The sequence below is a fragment of the Nematolebias whitei genome, chromosome 7 (genome assembly GCF_014905685.2).
Source record: "Nematolebias whitei isolate Nwh7 chromosome 7, NemWhi1, whole genome shotgun sequence".
Taxonomy (NCBI): Eukaryota; Metazoa; Chordata; class Actinopteri; order Cyprinodontiformes; family Rivulidae; genus Nematolebias; species Nematolebias whitei.
The window spans coordinates 43076306-43095164 of record NC_056504.1 but is presented as its reverse complement, the minus strand read 5'-3'; the positions used below and the strand labels follow the sequence as shown (position 1 = coordinate 43095164).

General features: G+C 40.7%; 2 protein-coding genes across 2 annotated transcripts; both read right to left on the bottom strand.

The window, feature by feature from the left end:
- Positions 1 to 395: 395 nt before the first annotated feature.
- mmp19 (matrix metallopeptidase 19) lies at positions 396 to 8081 on the bottom strand. The gene is made up of 9 exons (XM_037679627.1): positions 7900 to 8081; positions 7724 to 7809; positions 7454 to 7584; positions 5679 to 5891; positions 5348 to 5593; positions 2789 to 2908; positions 2531 to 2695; positions 2294 to 2421; positions 396 to 783 (listed from the first exon to the last, which is right to left on the bottom strand). The coding sequence occupies exons 1-9, from the start codon at positions 7990 to 7992 to the stop codon at positions 553 to 555; spliced, it is 1413 nt and encodes a 470-aa protein (XP_037535555.1). The 5' UTR covers positions 7993 to 8081; the 3' UTR covers positions 396 to 552.
- Positions 8082 to 11870: 3789 nt separating this feature from the next.
- suox (sulfite oxidase) lies at positions 11871 to 17779 on the bottom strand. The gene is made up of 4 exons (XM_037679626.1): positions 17712 to 17779; positions 17274 to 17436; positions 16670 to 16921; positions 11871 to 13082 (listed from the first exon to the last, which is right to left on the bottom strand). Exons 1-4 carry the CDS (start codon positions 17768 to 17770, stop codon positions 11871 to 11873), a joined length of 1686 nt encoding a protein of 561 aa, XP_037535554.1. The 5' UTR covers positions 17771 to 17779.
- Between the last annotated feature and the right edge of the window lie 1080 nt (positions 17780 to 18859).

Below are 18859 nucleotides of genomic sequence, written 5' to 3'. Positions count from 1 at the left end.
CAACACCAGCATTACTCGGTGGATTTTTCATAAAGAGGTCATGAGGAGGATTTCCTACCCTCTGATTGGTTGGTGTAGCCATGGCGCTGCTAAAGTTTATTTTTTTTCTCCCCAGACAACAATGCAGAACAGATCATGCTTTTGTTGTGAATGTTGGAGGAATTTTTATGTGAATGTAAGCAAATGTTCAAAAACCATACAAGGCAAGTTCAGCGTTTACATTTTTTTAATTTGTATTAAAAAATGGTCATTTTTACTATAAATCACAACAAAAATCTGCGTCGTGGTATCTCGGACACTCCTGTCGTCGTCTGACTCGGAGTGTTGTAACACATAACCAAACACGTGTCAACAGGAGTAAAAAAATCCTGGATTTCTCTTCACGATTATGGTGGAGCTTGCATAATTCAGTCATCCTAAACAGTAAAAACCTGATAAAAACCAGCCTGCTTTGAGGTGTAGCTTGGTAAAAGATCCAGTGAAATCAAATCAGTGATCTCCAATCACTGCATGTGAACACCAGGGGACCTGCTGCCCTCTAATGTTTGGGCTCTAACAGCGCATCCAGCGCTCCTTCTTGCTCAGAGGGTATCCTCTGTCCACCATCAGCAGCTCGTTCACTCTCCAGTACTCGTCTCCCTTAAAGAAAAAGATCTTGCCGTTGGTCCAGGTGAAGGCTGCGTCAGGAGTGGAGGGCGCTCCGGTGAAGAGCATGCTGAGCGGTTTGGGGTAGAAAGTCATACTGTTGTAGCTCAGCTCATCAAACTGCCAGTACTCTGATCCCTGCACACAGGAAGCAAGAAGAAGGGTGGCAAAAACCGTCATCAGACTAAAGGCCCAACATTCTCTGAATGTATGTCACTCACAAGCCAGAGAGTTCAATTACTGTAATTTTCGCTGTGTAAGTCACAGTTTTTTTGCATAAATTCCTGCAACTTATACAGCGAAGTATTTATGTTTTTTTTTCTACGTTATTAGACATCTAAAAAAGTTAAGTCTGGTCCTCTGGACATTCAAAAATGTTGAATTTTGACCAGACTTAACTTTTTTAGATTTTTCTACCTGGATTATTGAGCATGCATCAGGATGTTATTAGACATATTTGGACTGCGGTGCGACGTGTACGGCGGCAAGTACGGTAAGATTGTAGCAAGCGGCCATCAGGCCTATAACATTTGATTGTTATGCATTGATGATCAATTGTTCAGACTGATGGTCGACCTTTCTGCACGTGTAAAGTCAGTTTCTAGAAATTCCACAGCTGACTTGAAACACGTCAATAAGGTGCTATTTATACGACAGATCTTGTTGACAGGCCTCAGACTGAAAGTCTTTCCAATGAAAGACAAAACATTTCTTCCCAGAAGAATCTGTTCAGATGATGATTTAACTTTTTTTTTCATGATTGTAGCTGTTTAGTCAAACCTTCAAATTAAGGGTATGCGAGATGTCACGCTCAAAGTTGTGAATGACTCTCAACTACTACTACATAAAATTTGTGTTCGTCATCTGTAAAAAAAAAAAGACTGAATCGTAGCCATTTTTGTGTTTCCTGTGGTAGCCATCTTGAATTGGATTCAAAAGTAAAAGAGTTGTAGATATGCATCTAACGATTATTTTCTAAAGGTTTAAATAAAATCCATCAAGTGAGTCGATATATTTTGCTAACAGAGGGTTTCACACAGTGTTTAACGCTTTGAGTATGTGTCGAGGATAACTGCTACTACAAGAAAAAATGTTAGCTCAATATCTTTAAAATCAACTGAATTATAGGCATGTTTGTGTTTCCTAAAGTCAGTTGGTTGAGTCGGCCATTTTAATCTGGGTTGGCTTCAAAAGGTAATCAGTTGTAACTGGACGTCTAATGATTGTTTTTTTTAAATTTCATTAAAATCTGTTAATTACATCCCAAGATATTTTGCTAACAGAGTTGACTCCAATAGGTAAATGCAAAATGTTAAAGACCTTGTGACATCAGTTAACATGTGGAATGTGTTGGAGATCAGTTTCAGCTAATAACACTAAATATTAGGTCAATATCTGTTAAACTGGATGAGTAATAGTCATGTTTGTGTTTGCTAAGGTTGATTAGCTGTGGCAGCCATCTTTGATGGGTTAACTCCAAAAGTTATTCAATTTAAGATTTCCTTCTAAGGATTAATTTCAGAGAGTTTCGTTCAAATCCGCTCTGTGTTACATGAGATATTTTGCTAACAGACAAACACACACACAGGCAAAAGTAAAAGCCATTATAGTATAAATATCTAAATGCTTATTTATCCTCTTTATTTACCTTTATGAAGATTAGCTTCTTGTTCTTCTGCAGGTACAAGGCTGCATCGACATCAGGAGGGATGCGTTTCACCTGTTTGGGGTAGCCGTAGTCGAGCATGAACCTCGTGTACCTCCACACTTTACTGCCTGTGACCAGAAGAAGGCCAAACGTTTAGTCTTAAGAAGCGACAGCTGCAGAGCAGAAACTCTGCAGAGGCTTCGCTGTGCAGAAATAAATTTTAAAAAATCACTCCACCTTTAAAAAAGTACGTCTTGTTGGTTCTCTGAGAGTGGACGGCAGCGTTCAGGTTTCCAGGGAGTTCCCTCCACAGTCTGCTGATCTTTATAGGGGTGTTGTGGCCCAGGTCTGTGACGGTCCAGAAGTACTCACCACTGAAAGCAAAGGTCTTATCCCACGGGCCTGAATGAGCACATCGTCATCGTGATTCAAATTATAGAGTGCCTCGACTGAAGCGAAAGACAAAAAGTCAACAAATAATGTTAGCATGAGCACCTAGCATGATGGCGTCCAGCGTGGCGGTGCACGGATCAGGAATCCTGTCGCTCTCAAAGCTGCTCTGAGTTGGAGACTGGCTCTCTGGAGGGGACGTGTTGTCTGAAGTGCTGCGTTGGCCTGAAACAGAAAATCGAAACAATGAGAAATCGTAAATCGAATGAATGTTTTTAACCAAATGATCTTTTCTATGAACCGCGCTGGCTGCCAGATATGAACAACTGTAACGACTGTTTAAGTAAACGTTTCACCTAGAAAACACAAACTGATTTTGTGGAGAGTTTTTGATCAAATAAACAAAAATTTTTTCAGTGTGTGTGTGTGTGGGGGGGGAGTGGGGGGGGCATCTTCGTGAAATAAAGCAGAAATGAAGCAAACAATAAAGCGTAAAGTTGTTGTTTTGTTCATGTTTTTTTTTAAATCACGGTACCACTTTACAACCAGGCTCCACTTATAGATGGCTAATAAATAGTTTATAGATACATCATTACTTCCTTTATAAACACTTTATAAATCATTACTAACTGCTTATTATGCATTAATTAAGGGTGACAGAGAAACAAAACTGACCAGTTTGTTGCCAAATAGTGAGACAAATCTGATCACCTATATATTTCATCTAGAGTTGTTATATGAAACATTTCAGACTAAGTCACTACTTTGTAAGCACAATACGCATTTGTAAACCTATTTTTTTAGGATATAATATTACCGGTAGTTGTAGATACTTATAGTGGTGGATGGGTTAAATGCAGAGACTAATTTCGCCATTGTATGGAAACATACAGTGCTGACATTGTGATGACATTATTATTATTATTATTATAATGCAGTGATAAAGTACAATATGTTAAGAAATAGCTAGTAAAAATATACTATTAACCATCTAAGGGGAGCCGTATTATAAAGTGGTACTGAAGTCACTTCTCCTTCCCTTTATTTGAGCACACAACAACATTTGTTATTGTTAACACACACCAACTACTTATTTACAATCCCTTAAATGTTATTTCCAGACTAAGTTAAATATTAAGCAGAGACTAAATCTTAGCAACCTAAAGCAGGGGAACTTAGAGAATAAAACTAATATTTCTTAATAAAGGGAACAGTTTATCCTTTTTATGTTTACTCCTTTTTTAGCAGGTGTTTTTGTGCAAATATAAAAAGTGTGCATCTAAGGAAGATGCTTGCAAACAACTAGAAAAGCTTTCTCGCAGTCCCCTGCAGCTTGTGTTTATTAAAACACTTCAGCATGTTGTCTGTGTTTGGGGAGATTTAGGTGAAAAAGATTGAACTGCAGACTTCCCTCCTCGGGGCCCCTAGTTACGTATTTCTGACGAGTTTGAACATGAGTCAGACTCTGTATGACTCATGGCTTGAAGGAGATAATGTAAACCTCCACCAGTACTGAAAAACCTGAAAAAAGACAACCAAGCATTTGAATCTCCACGCATAAAAGATCAAGGCCTTTAATTTTGTTCTGCCTTTTGTAAACGTCTGTTGCTGTAATGGTCTCTTGCGACGCGACTAGTTTTATAAACTGTACCCTTGCTGTTGTAGAAGGCCTTTCGGACATTTTATAAATCCACCACTGTCAATTTCACTTTACGGTTATTCTAGCAGCAATGTTATGAAGTTCTACTACTGCTGCTCCAATAGTTGTGCTTGAAGATATCTACAACAAAAACCCAACGTGACATAAAACTGGCGCTGACGTAACAGTCATCCACGTTGATCAGTCCAGTCAGAGTTAAACTATTTCGTCAAAGTGAGTTTGAGCTATCCTACAACAGATGGAAGTTCATGCTCAACAATCCAACAAAGTTCAGTCAGGTCCTCTGGACGGTTTCTTTGTGTTGAAACGTTTTGTCTTTCATCCAAAGGACTTCATCAGTCCGAGCGGCCACAACAAACTCAGTCCCATAAGTAACAGATTCGCATAGTGGGTCAACCAGTTTGATGGTGATAAGATGGTTTTTGGAGTCCGCCCTCTCCCCCATCGACTCCTCTGAGGCAGCCATGGCCAAAGTGGTTTAAAACATCAAAGTTCATGCTCAATAATCCAGGTAAAAAAATCCAGCAAATTTAAGCCAGGTCCTCTGGACGGTTTCATCTTTCATCCAAAAGACTTCATCAGTCCGAGGAGCCACAACAAACTCCGTCCCATAAGTATGGCTGCCTCAGAGGAGTTGACAGGGGAGAGGGCGGACACCAGAAATCTTATCGCCATCAAACTGGTTGGTCCACTATGTGATCCTGCTACTTATGGGACTGAGTTTGTTGTGGCTCCTCGGACTGGTGAAATCCTTTGGATGAAAGACAAAATGTTTCAACAAAAAAAAAGAAATCGTCCAGAGGACTTGAGTAACATTGTTGGTATCCTATAACAGGTAAGACAGTTACTCATCACAGTTCATAACTTTTAAAGACTTGAACTAGCGGTATCACTTCAACAGAAGCTTGAGCAGAAACCAGTGATATGAAAAGTGAAAAGAATCCTGTGTGGCAGCGCTGGTCCAAGGTTTAAACCACCATCATAACGAAGGAGGCATCACTCACCATATAGAGTCTGGATGCCTTTCACATCATCTGAATGCAGCCTGAAGTTGGCACGGTAACCACCGTAAATCGGCGCCATCAGAGCACTTCTGAACTGGGAGTGACCCAGTCCGAGAGCGTGGCCTATTTCATGGGCCGCCACAATACGCAGATTAGTGCCGTAATATGATCCTTCTGTCCAGAACTCGTCCTCGTCGAAATGGACAACACCGGACTCTGGCGGTTCAGCGTGAGCCAGAACTTGACCTGCAGGGAGCACATGCAGGGAGATGGTGACATGAGCCGGAGGCCGCCTCACTGGTTTCTGTGGAAAATGATGAGGAAAACCAACCTCGGCCATCAAATGGGACGGAGCAGTAGTTGTCTTTCTTATGAAACAAGATTCTTATGTCTGCTCTGCCGTAGTCGACCTCTCTGAAGGTCAGAGCTGCCACATCGCTCCAGTACTGGAAGGCAGACCGGATGGCGGCCCGGACCTCTGACTTCAACATGTCAGGCGTGTAGTTGTAGATACGATAGGTAAGACTCTTTTTTCTCCATCGACCTGAAAGAAAAAAAGAACAGCAAAAGTCGTTTGATGTTATAATAGTTACGGTTCAAGAGGACTCTGCTCCAAGCTCCACAGCCACTAGTCTCTCATTAGTAATCAGCACATCTGTTTTCACTCAATCATCACCCTCATCAGGAAGGAGCTTTCAAACTAAATAGTTTAAAGGATTCTTTCAGGGTTTCGGGGGCTGTTAATCCTTCTATGATGCAGTTATGAAGGACCGGCGTGCTCGGGTTCACACTGCCAGCGGAGCTGATTGTGAAACACGTGGAGGACGATCAGTGAGGCCACATCACTTATCTATGTAAGATCTGCATTCAGCAACAGTTGATGGTGTAGGTCGTTTGAAAAGTTTGCTTCCATGTGTCCCTGTGCAAAATTATGTATTGTAATTTCTGCTATTTATTTCGCAGTTTTTGCATAAATAAGCATGTCCTGTGACTTATACAGCAAAGCGACGTATTTGTTTTTTTCTTAAAAAAAATATATATTTATAAACCAATTTTTGGCTGAGATCTGACGATTTCATTCATTCTGACATAGAAAATATTGAACACTATCGTTTTCAGCCACTAGAGGGCCCTCTACATATAAGGCAAGCCTAATGTCTCACTAATAGGTAAAAGTGGCTATTAATGAGACACTTTGCTTGCCATACCTGGCCACCTTCATCTTGCTCCGGAACTCCTGGAGCAAACGTTAAATCAGCTGCATTTCTCCGCCGCCCAGGTGAAATGCAGCTGATTTGACCACTAAAGTGCATTGATTAAGGAAAAGTTCAACTGAGACACACCTTTTCTATAACGTCAAGCAAACAAACAATTGTTTTTAGGTGGTTATCTTGTTAAATTTCGAAGAAATGCACAGCAAGTCCTCCCTCTGCGCACTCCCGCAGCTGCGAATCGGCTTTTGAAATGCAGCCGATTTGAGCATTAAAGTGCATTTATTAAGGAAAAGTTAAACAGACACAACTTTGCTATAATTTTGAGCAAACAAATAATTGTTTTTGAGTGTTAATCTTGTTAAATTCTTGTTAAAGTCCTCCCGTGCACGCTCCCGCGGTCGCCATTTGGCCGCCAATCGATTTTTAGCACAACACAGGCCCATGTTTCCAGGTTGTCAGCGGTGACGCGTAATAGATGCGACTTATTTGGCAAAGCAACTTATTTATGTTTTTTTTCCACTTTATTAGACGTATTTGGACTGATGCGACTTAAACGGCGGTGCGACATGTATGATGGTAAGTACGGTAGCTTCCAGTTTGCCAGTGTAAATAGTTTTATTAATGCTGGTCATGGAAGTAGGGGCGTTGCTTTGGGGGGTGGGTGAAGGTGACTTTACCTCTCCCACATAATCCCAAAGTCCATCCAATCAAATCAAATTTTGGTTTCAAATCAATATTTTTTTCCTTTTTTTGTTGGTATTTTACTAAATGTAAGTAAATAAATAATACTAACTCACCACACACCAGAAGATGAGGCTATTTTAGAACTGAAACTTTTTTTTAAATGATAAATAAGTTGTGTAACTTCAGATGTCCAAACTGTGTGGCTCACCCATCACTCTGTACTTGAGGAACTTCTTATTAAAGGGATCTTCCACACCACAGCGAGGCTGCCTCATCACCTCCAGGGTATCTTTATCCACCTCTCCAGTAGGTAGCAGATCGTTCACCCTCTGGAAGACTCTAGGATTAGAGGCAGATCAAACTAAGGATGGATTAAAAAAAAAAAAAAAACTATCATGATTCTTTGTTAGGTCATTTTAGTGTATTCTGCTCTAACAGTTGTGGGTAACATAAATAAAGAGAAATACTGTTATGTTACTTAAGAGCTTCGATGATCTCCTCCAGGTTCTCGTGGTCTTTTGGATCAGCTGGAACACTCAGGTAGCCGTACTGCCTCAAATAGACCTGTGCATGCAATCAAATCTTTCTCGTCTTATTTAAAATTACACAAAAAGCTTCACTTATCAGAGCATTTATGAAATGTTTGGATCTTACCTTTGCTTCATTCAACTCTGGCCACTGCACCACTGCACACACTGCACCGTGAAGGCTGAGCACCAGCAGCAGCAGCTCCGTAAAGTCCATCATCAAGGCTTCATCCACAGAGTCCGGTTCCTGCTGTCCAGAGCTCTGGTGCTTCTAAAGGCTGAGCAGCGTTGGGCAGAGTCTCACAGCAGACTCTTTGTCTCCTGGGCACTCCAGAGGTTTTTAAACTCAGCCGTGGATGAGTCAGCCTCGTGGCTACGATGATCCACCTCTGAGGAATGAGAGCAGCCGGCTGACCTCAGCTGTAAAACTGTACAGCTGTTCAGGGGAGGATGTGGAGCTCCTGCTGTAGCTTCTTCACACCACTTCATAGTCGAGCCACCAGTAAAAAAAAAAAAAAAAAACTGGTTGAGCTTCGTTAAGTTACTGAAGTGAGGGCCTGCTTTCTGAACAACACCATTCCAACGCCATGATCAGACATTTTGTTTATTCTCTCGCATGCCTGGTTTTAATCACAGATTAAAAGTGGGTTTAAAACCACAGGATGAGGCTCGTCTCCACATTCCTGTCATCAGAAAACACACGTTTAGGTTTTCAACTGAGCCGAAAAGTTAGAACTATCAGTATTAAAGTATACTGATAGTATATCTATACTGTACTGATAGGGGAAACTCACCCACTGCTCTTGTGCAACATTAACCAGAGCAGGGTGAGTTTCCACTTCTTCACATTAAAATTGAAAACATCTGATATAGCAGACCGACGCGAAAAAAACAACTCTAAAAACGTCAGTTGTGTTAATTTACCGTATACTGCTCTTGTGAAGCTTAAACATAAAACAGGCAAATCTTCAATAAACTTTTGGCTAATGCTATTTTAAGCAAGCTTATGACTTCAGAAGACAAAATAAGCATCTATTCTTTCTGAATCAAAGCACAGGTGGCAACACCTTTTTTTACTTTAATGGAGCCGATGTACTGAAGCATGTTAGAAATCCCATTAAGTTGTATAATGTTTGGTTTCCACCAGTGTTTCCATCTGTAGACGTAGATATATTTTCATGTGAGTGTTTGTGAATATGTCATCTCGTGTTGGAACATTTTGTCTTTCACAATCTGTGAGTATTTAGTTCACACGAGCAAAATGAGGCCCGGCGACCAGAAACAGCCCTCGGACGCCTCCCTATCCGGCCCTCAGTCTTTAAATAATGAGGCGTTCTGTTTGCACCCATAAATCTGAATTTCTGATGCCCAAAGTGGGTCCAAATGACGTTTACAGTTCATCGCGTCACCAGTGTGCAGTTTTACAGATGATCAAACACAGATGTGGTCACAGAAAGTTCTGATATTAGACATGCAGAGGTGTAAATACGAGAGTATTAGCCAGACTACCAGAAGAAGTCAAGACGAGAGTTCATGGTTTGTGTTGTACAGCCCTAAAGTACTACCAACAGATCTTAAAATATTTTTAAAAGAAGATAAATAAAAAACATGCTATTAGGCCATGATCATAATTATCACCTGTCATGAAAGGCAAAGGCAGAGAAATCATGGTTTGCCCGTGTCCCCGTTTATGTCTGTCCCCAAAATGTCTCAGGAACCGCTGGACAAATGTGCACGTTTGAGTTTACCACCACTGTGACACACTTGCTGACTTAGAGCGCAATCTTTATACTTCTTGTGCTCGTCACTGTTATGACGGTTTATTGGCAGCACAAAATGCAGGGAGTAAGACGTGGGAGGACATTTTGCTTCTTGGTAGTCATTTGAGAGGTTTTGAGAGGGTCACGCAGATGTTTATATCTGAACAATGTTCATATTAGATTTGAAGTTATTGCTAACTTATTTGTCATCTTGCTTTAATTCTTAATAAGTAGAACCCAAACACACATGGACGTCAGAGTAAATGTTCACATGGAGCGGGTTATCTTCAGACCTACAGCTGCTCAAGTCTGGAGGAAAATACTCACACTTGCGTCGTTTACCCAAAAAGAACCACACTCGGTTTTTAACCAGCATTTACTTGCAAGGCCAGATTTTCCAGGACAGTTTACATAAATATACATACATGTACACATGAAGACCAGTCACAAGAATCTGCCTCGAGCTGCGTTATCCGCTCGCTTTTATAGCCTCATCAGTTCAGCCGAGTTCAGAGCTCAGGAGTTGTCCTTGGCTGAAGCTGCAACTAGCGCTCTCTGTTAACCCAAACATATGGTTCATGGGCAGAGATAAGGTAGCGTCTTGAGAGACAGTTTCGATTACGTCTTGTTCTCAGCCATAGTAATAAAAACAGCCATAACCTTTGAGCAAAATTCTCTGAATTTACAGAGCCATAATGAAACTTCCTGAAAGACACCAGATTTTATTGTGCTACTCAAGTCTTTTCCAGTCACAGAATATATTGCAGAAAAATAAAACATCTGGACTACCTTCTTTTCAGATTTAAATATTCAATAACATACAACATACAGCTCTGGTCATTCATTACGGAAATACTCATCGTTCACATGTAGTATCTTAGTTTGCACTTTACAACACTGTTTAAAATATATAAATACTTTTTAAAACTCCCATAACCACATATCAAGATGTTCAGAAAACAAATGTCTTCAGGGGCTTGATAAATCTCTTTCTAGCATTATTTTAAACTAGCATGAAGTAAAAAAAAAAAAAAACTTAAGGTGATCAAGATTGAAGGAAAACGCTCAGATTCCACTTGCCTCCATGAAACTGTGAAAACCATCATTTACTTGTCAGTTCTGTGCAGCTGATCTGAAGGCAGATCAAATGATGCCAAGCGAGCGCTGCTCTGCGCTGCACTGGCACGTCTTCGGCTTCGCACCCAGCTGCGACAGAACCAGCAGAAGGACCTCGGTGTAAATTTAGAACTCCTCATTGCTTACAGTATCCCGAAATTCAAAACGCATCACATAATCTTTGTGCGCTTAAAGAAAAGTTGATGCGACAAATCAGCAGCGATCGGGATGACTTGAACGTCTCCAGACTATAATATGTACTTCCAGTTTCTTTAAAACTTTCTGCTGGAAAAGTTCAAACCAAGTCAAAATACGTCAAATTTAAACATCTATACCGTTAATTTGACCTCGTTTATTATTTCCTCTACGTCTCCGTTTGTATTGCTTACTTTTATCCTCTTTCTCTCCAAGTCATCGATTTGTCCGTTCTCTTCGAACATCAGAGCATGAGGTGAAACACGGCTCACGCTGAAAACGTCTAAACTACGATACGTAAAATGTGTTTGATGTGCTCATAAACACAACTGAATGAGTTTATTACGTTATATCCTCCAACGGTGGAGGACAGGAGCATGAAGGAGTCTGGATACTGAAGTCGACACATCAGTGAGAGGTCAAATACTCAGTTACAGACAGAAACGTTTAAGTTACTTATAAATACTTTGAAATAAAATGTAAACAATCATCTCAACTTGTACATTGTAGAATTTACTGATAAAAAAAAATTAAAGTTTGAAATGACTTCATTTTAAGTGATTTTTTTGTGTGTGTTCTAGTGTAGTCTTAGTGTTTGGCTTTTCTAAGTAAATTGACTCCTTCATTAAAAACCTTGATTTAATGTAGCGCCCCTAATATGCAAATCCTAGTTTGTAAAATTAATCTTTACATTGATTCAGTGTGTAAAGAAGTTACTTAAATCTAGTCCAAGAAAAGACAAAAGTAAATGTTTTTTCTGTGCACTGCAAAAATGCAGCATTGTCAGAACCACATGTTCACTCTGAACTGAGTGCAGACATGTTCACCCTTTGTTTGGTTCATCCGTTTAAAACCTTCAGCTTTGTCTCATGTACCTCCGTAGATTTATAAAATCTCAGGAACAGGATCACAAATACTTAACACAACTAAGCAGTTTCCTGTTCGTTTCCCTCTCAGACAGATTTAAGACAAAGTTTCTTGATGACGACTCAGTTTTACACATCAAAGACTGAAACTGAACCTGGTTCTAGTCGTCTGTGACCCGGACCTTCACTCTGTGCCAGGCGTTACTCAGCAAACCTCTCAAGTTCCAGATTGGAGGAACTGTGTCCGGCTGCACGTTGTAGCTGCTGTCAACAGCTTTACAAGTTATCTCCAGCTCCTGAGCCTCAGGAGGAAGAGGAGCGGTTATTTCCCACAGCTTCCAAGCCCAAGCTCGACCCGGTGGAGGAGGCGGCTCGGGAGCTTGTCCCTTCTCACCGCTCCTTAGCTCAGCCACCTGCCACGTCTTACCTCCGTCCAGAGAGACATCCACACGCACCACCTCCCTGCCCCCGCCGCTCCACGCGTAGCCCATCACCGTTAGCGTTTCGTCGCTGCGGTCGATCACGGCTCCATCTGCCGGGACGGTGATGGCGGACTGGATTGGCAGCTCCTGGATGGCCGGAGAAGATTTAAAGTCCACGTGGTCCCAGTCAGCCCCAGGGGAGAAGCCTTTGTAGTCACGCTGCTGCCAGTGGCTGTCGCTTTCCTCCGCGCTGACCACGATCCTACCCAGCCACTTCACGTTGCGTGCCCCCACTACGCCTGGCACCACGACCCGCACTGGGAAGCCGTGGTCGCGGGGAATTTCCTCGTCGTTCATCTCGTATGCCAAAAGCACATCCCCCTCCTCGCCGACGGCCTTGCTCAGAGGAATTGAAGAACCGTAGGCAGTCCCCGTCACATCTTTATCCAGTCCTTCAAAATGAACGTGGCGAGCCCACTGGGCCACATCTGGGCCAAAACCAGCAGCCAGAAGCACGTCCCTGAGCCTGGCACCGCTCCATTTGGCATTACCGATGGCAGCTATGCCCCAATTCAGACCTTGCACCACCTTCACCTTATTCATATCCCTGCGGCGGTTACCTGCACACTGCAGGGCCGCAGTGATTGTGTGTTTGGGGAACTTGGTCTTCAGGTCCTCTAAAGACAGAGTCAGAACTCCCCCAGGCAGACCCTCCACCTGAAGCCGATATGAAGCTGGGTCCACCTGAGGAACGGGCAGGTGGTTTCTTTTGAAGAAGAAAGTAGAGGGAGTGATGTAGCTGTCCGAGAGGATCTCGGGAGGCGGCTCGCCATTGAAGGGCTTGTGGGTGTTGACGTGCAGGACGGGGTGACGCTCGGGATCAGAAGCGAAGGGGTCCGTTTGTTCAGCAACACGCTGCTTCTTCTGGTCTTCTTCGCTCAGCTCACCAACCTTGAATTAAACAGAAGTTTCATCAAATAACATGTGAGACACTGCAGGAATATATTTTAAATGGAGGTTTTGTTGAAAAAAGAAGTTATTGTGCGATACGGTGCTCTTTCATGTTGTGCAAAAACAAACAAAACTATTTAAAAATCTGTCTTTTAAATAAGACACTATATTTATTTCAACTTAGATGATTAGCTGAAATCTCTCTTTCCAAAATCCTGGAGGACATTATTTGTAAATTCCAAGTGACAGAGAAGACTCCATATCTTTGCTGCTTTGACATTTTATACATCCTTTGATATCTGTCCAGTGACCTCACATGGGTCTCAAACACAGCCGCTATCTGTATTTTATATGAAGGTTGAAGCAGTTCTTGTTAATCCGTGTGAGATGGGAGTGTCCTGATCTTCGAGTGTACCTGTCTGGTACGACAACGCTCTGGAGCTGACAAGAAGGTGCTGCAAAGAGTTGAGCCCAGAAGCTGGCAGTCCATCTCCACCAGAGAACCAGAGCAGGGAACGTAACGAGGGAACCCACCCCGTCAACAAACCGTTTAATGCTCATGGTTTTAACATGTCCAAAGACAAGAATCTATGTTTTTTTTTTTTTTAAGTAAATACCTCATTTTGAACACAGACAAATTTTAATATTCAACTAGAAGTAGAACAAACATTTCTGTTGTTAATTATAGTTCTTAAAAAATATATATTTTTTTTAAAGGTATTTACACGTTAGGCATTATATTCAATCTTAAACAAGACATTCTGATCATCAACCAGCAGAACGTGGGATTTATAAAGTCTTTAAAAGCCCAGCTGACTCCAGGCACCTAATTTTTAAAATTGTGCATTTGCTTGATGATTGTAGAACAGCACATACTGAGAAAACTACGGCTGTTTGGTCGGAGGAGTTGGGTATGAAACTGCCTGTGGGACGAGCGCTCGTCTAAAATCCATTCTTTCTCAGTAAACACAGACTTCAACTCTTTAAGAGTGCCCATCGTTTACATTATTCTAAAGCCAGGCTGCATAAGATCTTCCTCTCTGCCTCACCGATCTGCGGCAGGTGAAGATCATCATTGTCTCATGCTTTATGGTCCTGCTCCATTAACTGGTTTCTGGTTTAAAATATTCCACTGGTGTTCTAAAGCTTACGAGGAACCTCTTCAACCTGATGCAGGACTCGCCATTTTTGGCATCTCGAGGACAATCAAGGATCTCCCTGCGTTCATGCTCTTTGGCCTCTGCTGCTCCATCAAAAAACTTTGGGTCTGACCCCCCTTGTCTCAGTTTCTACTCTCAAAAATAGTTTAAAAGTGGTTTTAAAGACACTTGCAAGTGTTTTTATGCTTAGTTCTCTTGTCGTTTAACTTTGACAATGAACTGTTAATGTAATTTGTGATTCCTTGTTTGTTATTGGCTACTGTATTTGATTGTTTTGTCTAACTGTATCGTTTCCTTTCCCTTGACCCTACAAGTGCCTGTTGGTGCTCGTCAGGCCAGCACTGTAAATAAGAATTTGTTCTCAGTGTTTATGCCTGGTTAAATAAAGGTGAAATAAAAATGCAGCAACATCTGGAGCTAGGAACGATTGTTGCCAAAAGACAATTTTTAAAGGAATGAAAGTGTTGGTAACTGACATGATGTCATTAATACAAATAGAAAGAGTCAGATCTTTAAGGATTTGCTCAATGAGAACTTTTGTGAATGCTTGGAATCCATTTCTCGCTCACCTGGAGGAGGCTAAGGTACAAATTTGTAGATTGATGAGCTAATTCATGCTCCAGTCACTGCTATCTTTAAGTCTCTATTTCAGAAACGTTGTTGTCCAACTGGCAAATTGTGCATGTGTCTGAGCCACTGTTTACGTTCATGTGAAAAATCATAAATAAATAAATAAATTACAAAAGAAATAAAAAGCCAACATCAGAATCAGCCCAGAAAACGGACTCGTACATCAAAAATATATTTCCAGCTAAGCTTCCTTATTAACTTTAAAAAATAATACAAATAAGGTAATGTACATTTACGTGTCTGTGCCCTTGTTCTAAAGACACTTCAGGTCTTACCAACTGAATTTAATGACTAAAACCTGAGTTCAAGTACTTTCCCCCGTTCTATTTTGAGAAGGTGCCAGTACGAAGCCTGCAGATGTTCCAGTTTACAGTATCCAGCAGACCTTTTCATACGAGCTGACCAAGACAGGCAGACAGCAATAAGTGAGAAGTTCCTTTAAGGAGAAATTTAACAGATAAATTACCACCGTTCAGCTGAAACAAGACAAGTCCAAGCTCTTTTTTTCATCAAGACACTACACATTTACTGGATTTAAAGGCCAGATACACAGGATTGTGTGGCAATTTGTATTTTGTTTGTGCAAACAGGTTAAAGAGCTAAAACACTTAACTGAACTTGGGAGGCATTTATGCATCTTGTGCTATTATTTTAATTCTAGTTTTCCTCAGCAAAGCATTTTCTGATAAATAAATACAATAGATCTGGTTATTAAACAGCCTGTAAAGTTTTAAATGGTTGTTTAACCTCCTCTAGGTAACTTATGTACTTTTGCAACAAACAAACTGGTTAAACATGACTTTTTTTTTCTTTTTCTAAGAGATTTCAGATTTTCTGAGTTATATTATCCCATAAATCTTTAGGATAAGCAAAGCAAGAAGGGCATACACATTGATGACATGGTTTTATTCTTGTCAAATGTCATATTTAAGTGATTAATGGTTGACATTTAGGACCTATAGTTTCCCTGCAGATGTTTATATAAAAGCTGTGCATCATCTGTTGATTAAATGGTTAGAAAAAATGAATTTATTGCGCTTAAATCTGTTCCAGAGCGTGTTTTTGGTTCAGATATTCAACTTCTTGTTCATCAATTGCACTGATTTAACAGACAAAAAAAATTAAAAATTAATTGTGTGTTTTTGTTCAACCAAAAAGATAAAACAGAAGTCTAACAAGATTGAGTCAGGACTGATTCTTCTTTGTTGAAACGTTTCGTCTTTTATCCAAAAGACTTCTTCAGTCTGAGGAGCTGCAACAAACTCAGTCTTATAAATAGCATCTTCTCATAATGGATCAAAAACTTTGGCCTCCGCCCCTGTTTAACATTGGTTGGCCCGTCCAACATGCATGTCTTTGGTCTGTGGGAGGAAGCTGGAATATGAGAGAGCATGCAAACTCCACCCAGAAATGCTCCCGGCCGGGATTCAATCCGGCAACCTTCTTGCTGAGAGGCGACAGCTCTACGCCACCTAAGCCTGGCTGTCACCCCCTTACAATGCTATTATTGCAAGTATCACTCAGCCCTCTGTGAACAGCAAGGGCACTAACGATCGGTCATTAGGCTGATGGTCCTCCTTTTACATGTGAACAGCTAGTTCTGGCTGTCACCAGCAAACTGTTTGATCCACTGTGAGAAGGTGCTGAGTTTGTTTCAGCTCCTCAGACTGAAGAAGTCTTTAGATAAAAGACACAATGTTACAACAAAGAACTTGTCCAGAGGACATGACTCAACCTTGTTAGATTAATCTACCTGGATTATTGCGCATGCATCGGGACATAAAACAGAAGTCCAACCTTGTACTGTGAGAGGATTTCCAGCACGTGTTCCTGGTTGTGTACGGCATACAGAGCCCAAAAAGGTTCAAGAGCTCCACCTGCTGCCAGCAGGATTTTATTCCCCCCAGGGTGCATCGCCACAAACTCAGTGATGTCGTAGACGCTGCCTTTGTAAGTGACCCACACTCCATCTTCCAGAGTGCGGTGCTTTGTGACTTCATCGTGGCTGAAGACGGGACACGTCGACACTCTAACGTCTGCTTGCTCAGCCTGAACAAGAACAGAGAAAACATCAATTTTGGGATCCGTTGTAAAAATAATGATAAAGAATGTCAACAAGGGTTTTACTTTAATATCTCGAGTATGTAACATCCCATACAACTGTGGAACCAGCAGCCCCAATTCTGACCATGCCAGATGGCTTTTAATTAACAAGCAGCACGATGAGAGTTCATGTTTCATTTAAGTCTCTGAATTTTCTGTTTGGGGAAAGTTAATTTCCTTTAATCATAAGGGTGTGTGATTTCAAATGAGCTGTAAAGCAAATAAAAATAATTGATAAATTTAGCCTTGGCACAATAAAAAAGAAATTGTGGTTTTAAATATGAAATCTGTTCCAAACCTTGTGGTGGTGCAGACCACAAGCCAGCACAGCTCCTGTACCAGCCAGCAGACCTGCCAAGATGTGTTTCCAGTTTGTACGCTGGGACAATCCCAGGTCCTCAGTGCTGCTGCTGCTGCAGAGACGAAGTGCACACGATACCACAGCAGGCGCCACCTTATGTCTGACAGAAAAATCATTTTATATTTAATCAAATAAAACCAACCTCAGTGTATACTGAATATGATCTATGCCTAATGAGTCAGCTGTGTTTCTAAAGCAAATGAGGTCTGTAAATTTTAAAAAGCGACGGGACATCACAGTTCAGTTGTGCTCAAATCATTTGAGATAATCACCAAAACACACTTTTTTTTAAAAGGTGAGAAAAGAACAAATAAGTACTACACACAAAACCCCATGAAGCACATGAAACAGCATTATCCAGTTCTGGTTTTGTACCTTTGAGTGCTGACAAGCCCACATCGTGTCAGACTGTGACAGCATTTGAGAAGCAGCATTGCATTGATGTTCTGGAAAGATGTGAATCTGAAAGAAAAACATTAAACAAACATTAGATTCGCTGATGGCCACGTGGAAAGATGAGCAGTGAAATAATTCAACTGTTTCCAGAATGTGAAGCTGAATCAATAAGTTATTTTACTCTGAACTACATATTTCCAGTTTGATGCACTGTATGTTAAAAAGATAAAACCTATTTTAAACATGATACACACATACTTTTAACCAGGAGTTAAAATGGGACTTATGATGTTGAGGGGCCAGAGATTTAAGGGGAGCAGTGGGTGTCCCACACTTCACAGGAAAAGTGCAATGCACTGTCTTGTGTATCAACTAAAAATAACCTATTTTTATAAATAATGGAGATTACTTGAAATTTTGTTTAAAATTAAATCAAATGAAGAAAAAAAAAGCACATGAACCATATTTAAATGTCAAATATTGCTCAAAAACTAAGGTAAATATTAGCGAATGAGCAGAAACTCATTATGAACACAACCTAATCCAGATTTTGTTTTATAATAATCTGTGTTAGGAGCAATATATCACCATCCAGAGGCTACAGAAGATTAAGGAATAACAAATTCAACCTAATGTAATTAGTTACACAAGTCTGAAGTGGAAAAAAGGAACAAGCCTTTCATCACTAAACATCAGCATCTAACAATTTTATTTTTCCTACTAAATTAAATTAATTTAACTTTCTAAAAAATATATATTTGTATTTTCAAGAAACTCAAGGAAAATATTAAATTTCTTCATGTCAAATACATCTTGTGATATAAGCCAGGTTTTCTCAATCTCTACAACAAATGTGTGATTTTAACCAAACTGACCCTTTAAACTTTTACCTCCTACTCAATCGACCAATCAGCAGTGACTTCAATCTTGCAAGCAGCCAATCAGCTGCGGGGGAGTGAAGAGGAGTCCCCCAGCTTCAGTGTGAGGTCATTAACAGTAAACACAAACGTAACAAAGACCCATTAATTAAACACGTCACCACTCAGTGGAAAGTGTCATTAACTGTGAGTTTGTCCTCCGTGACAGAGTTCACATTTCTCACCTGAAATGACCAGAGCAAAACGTTT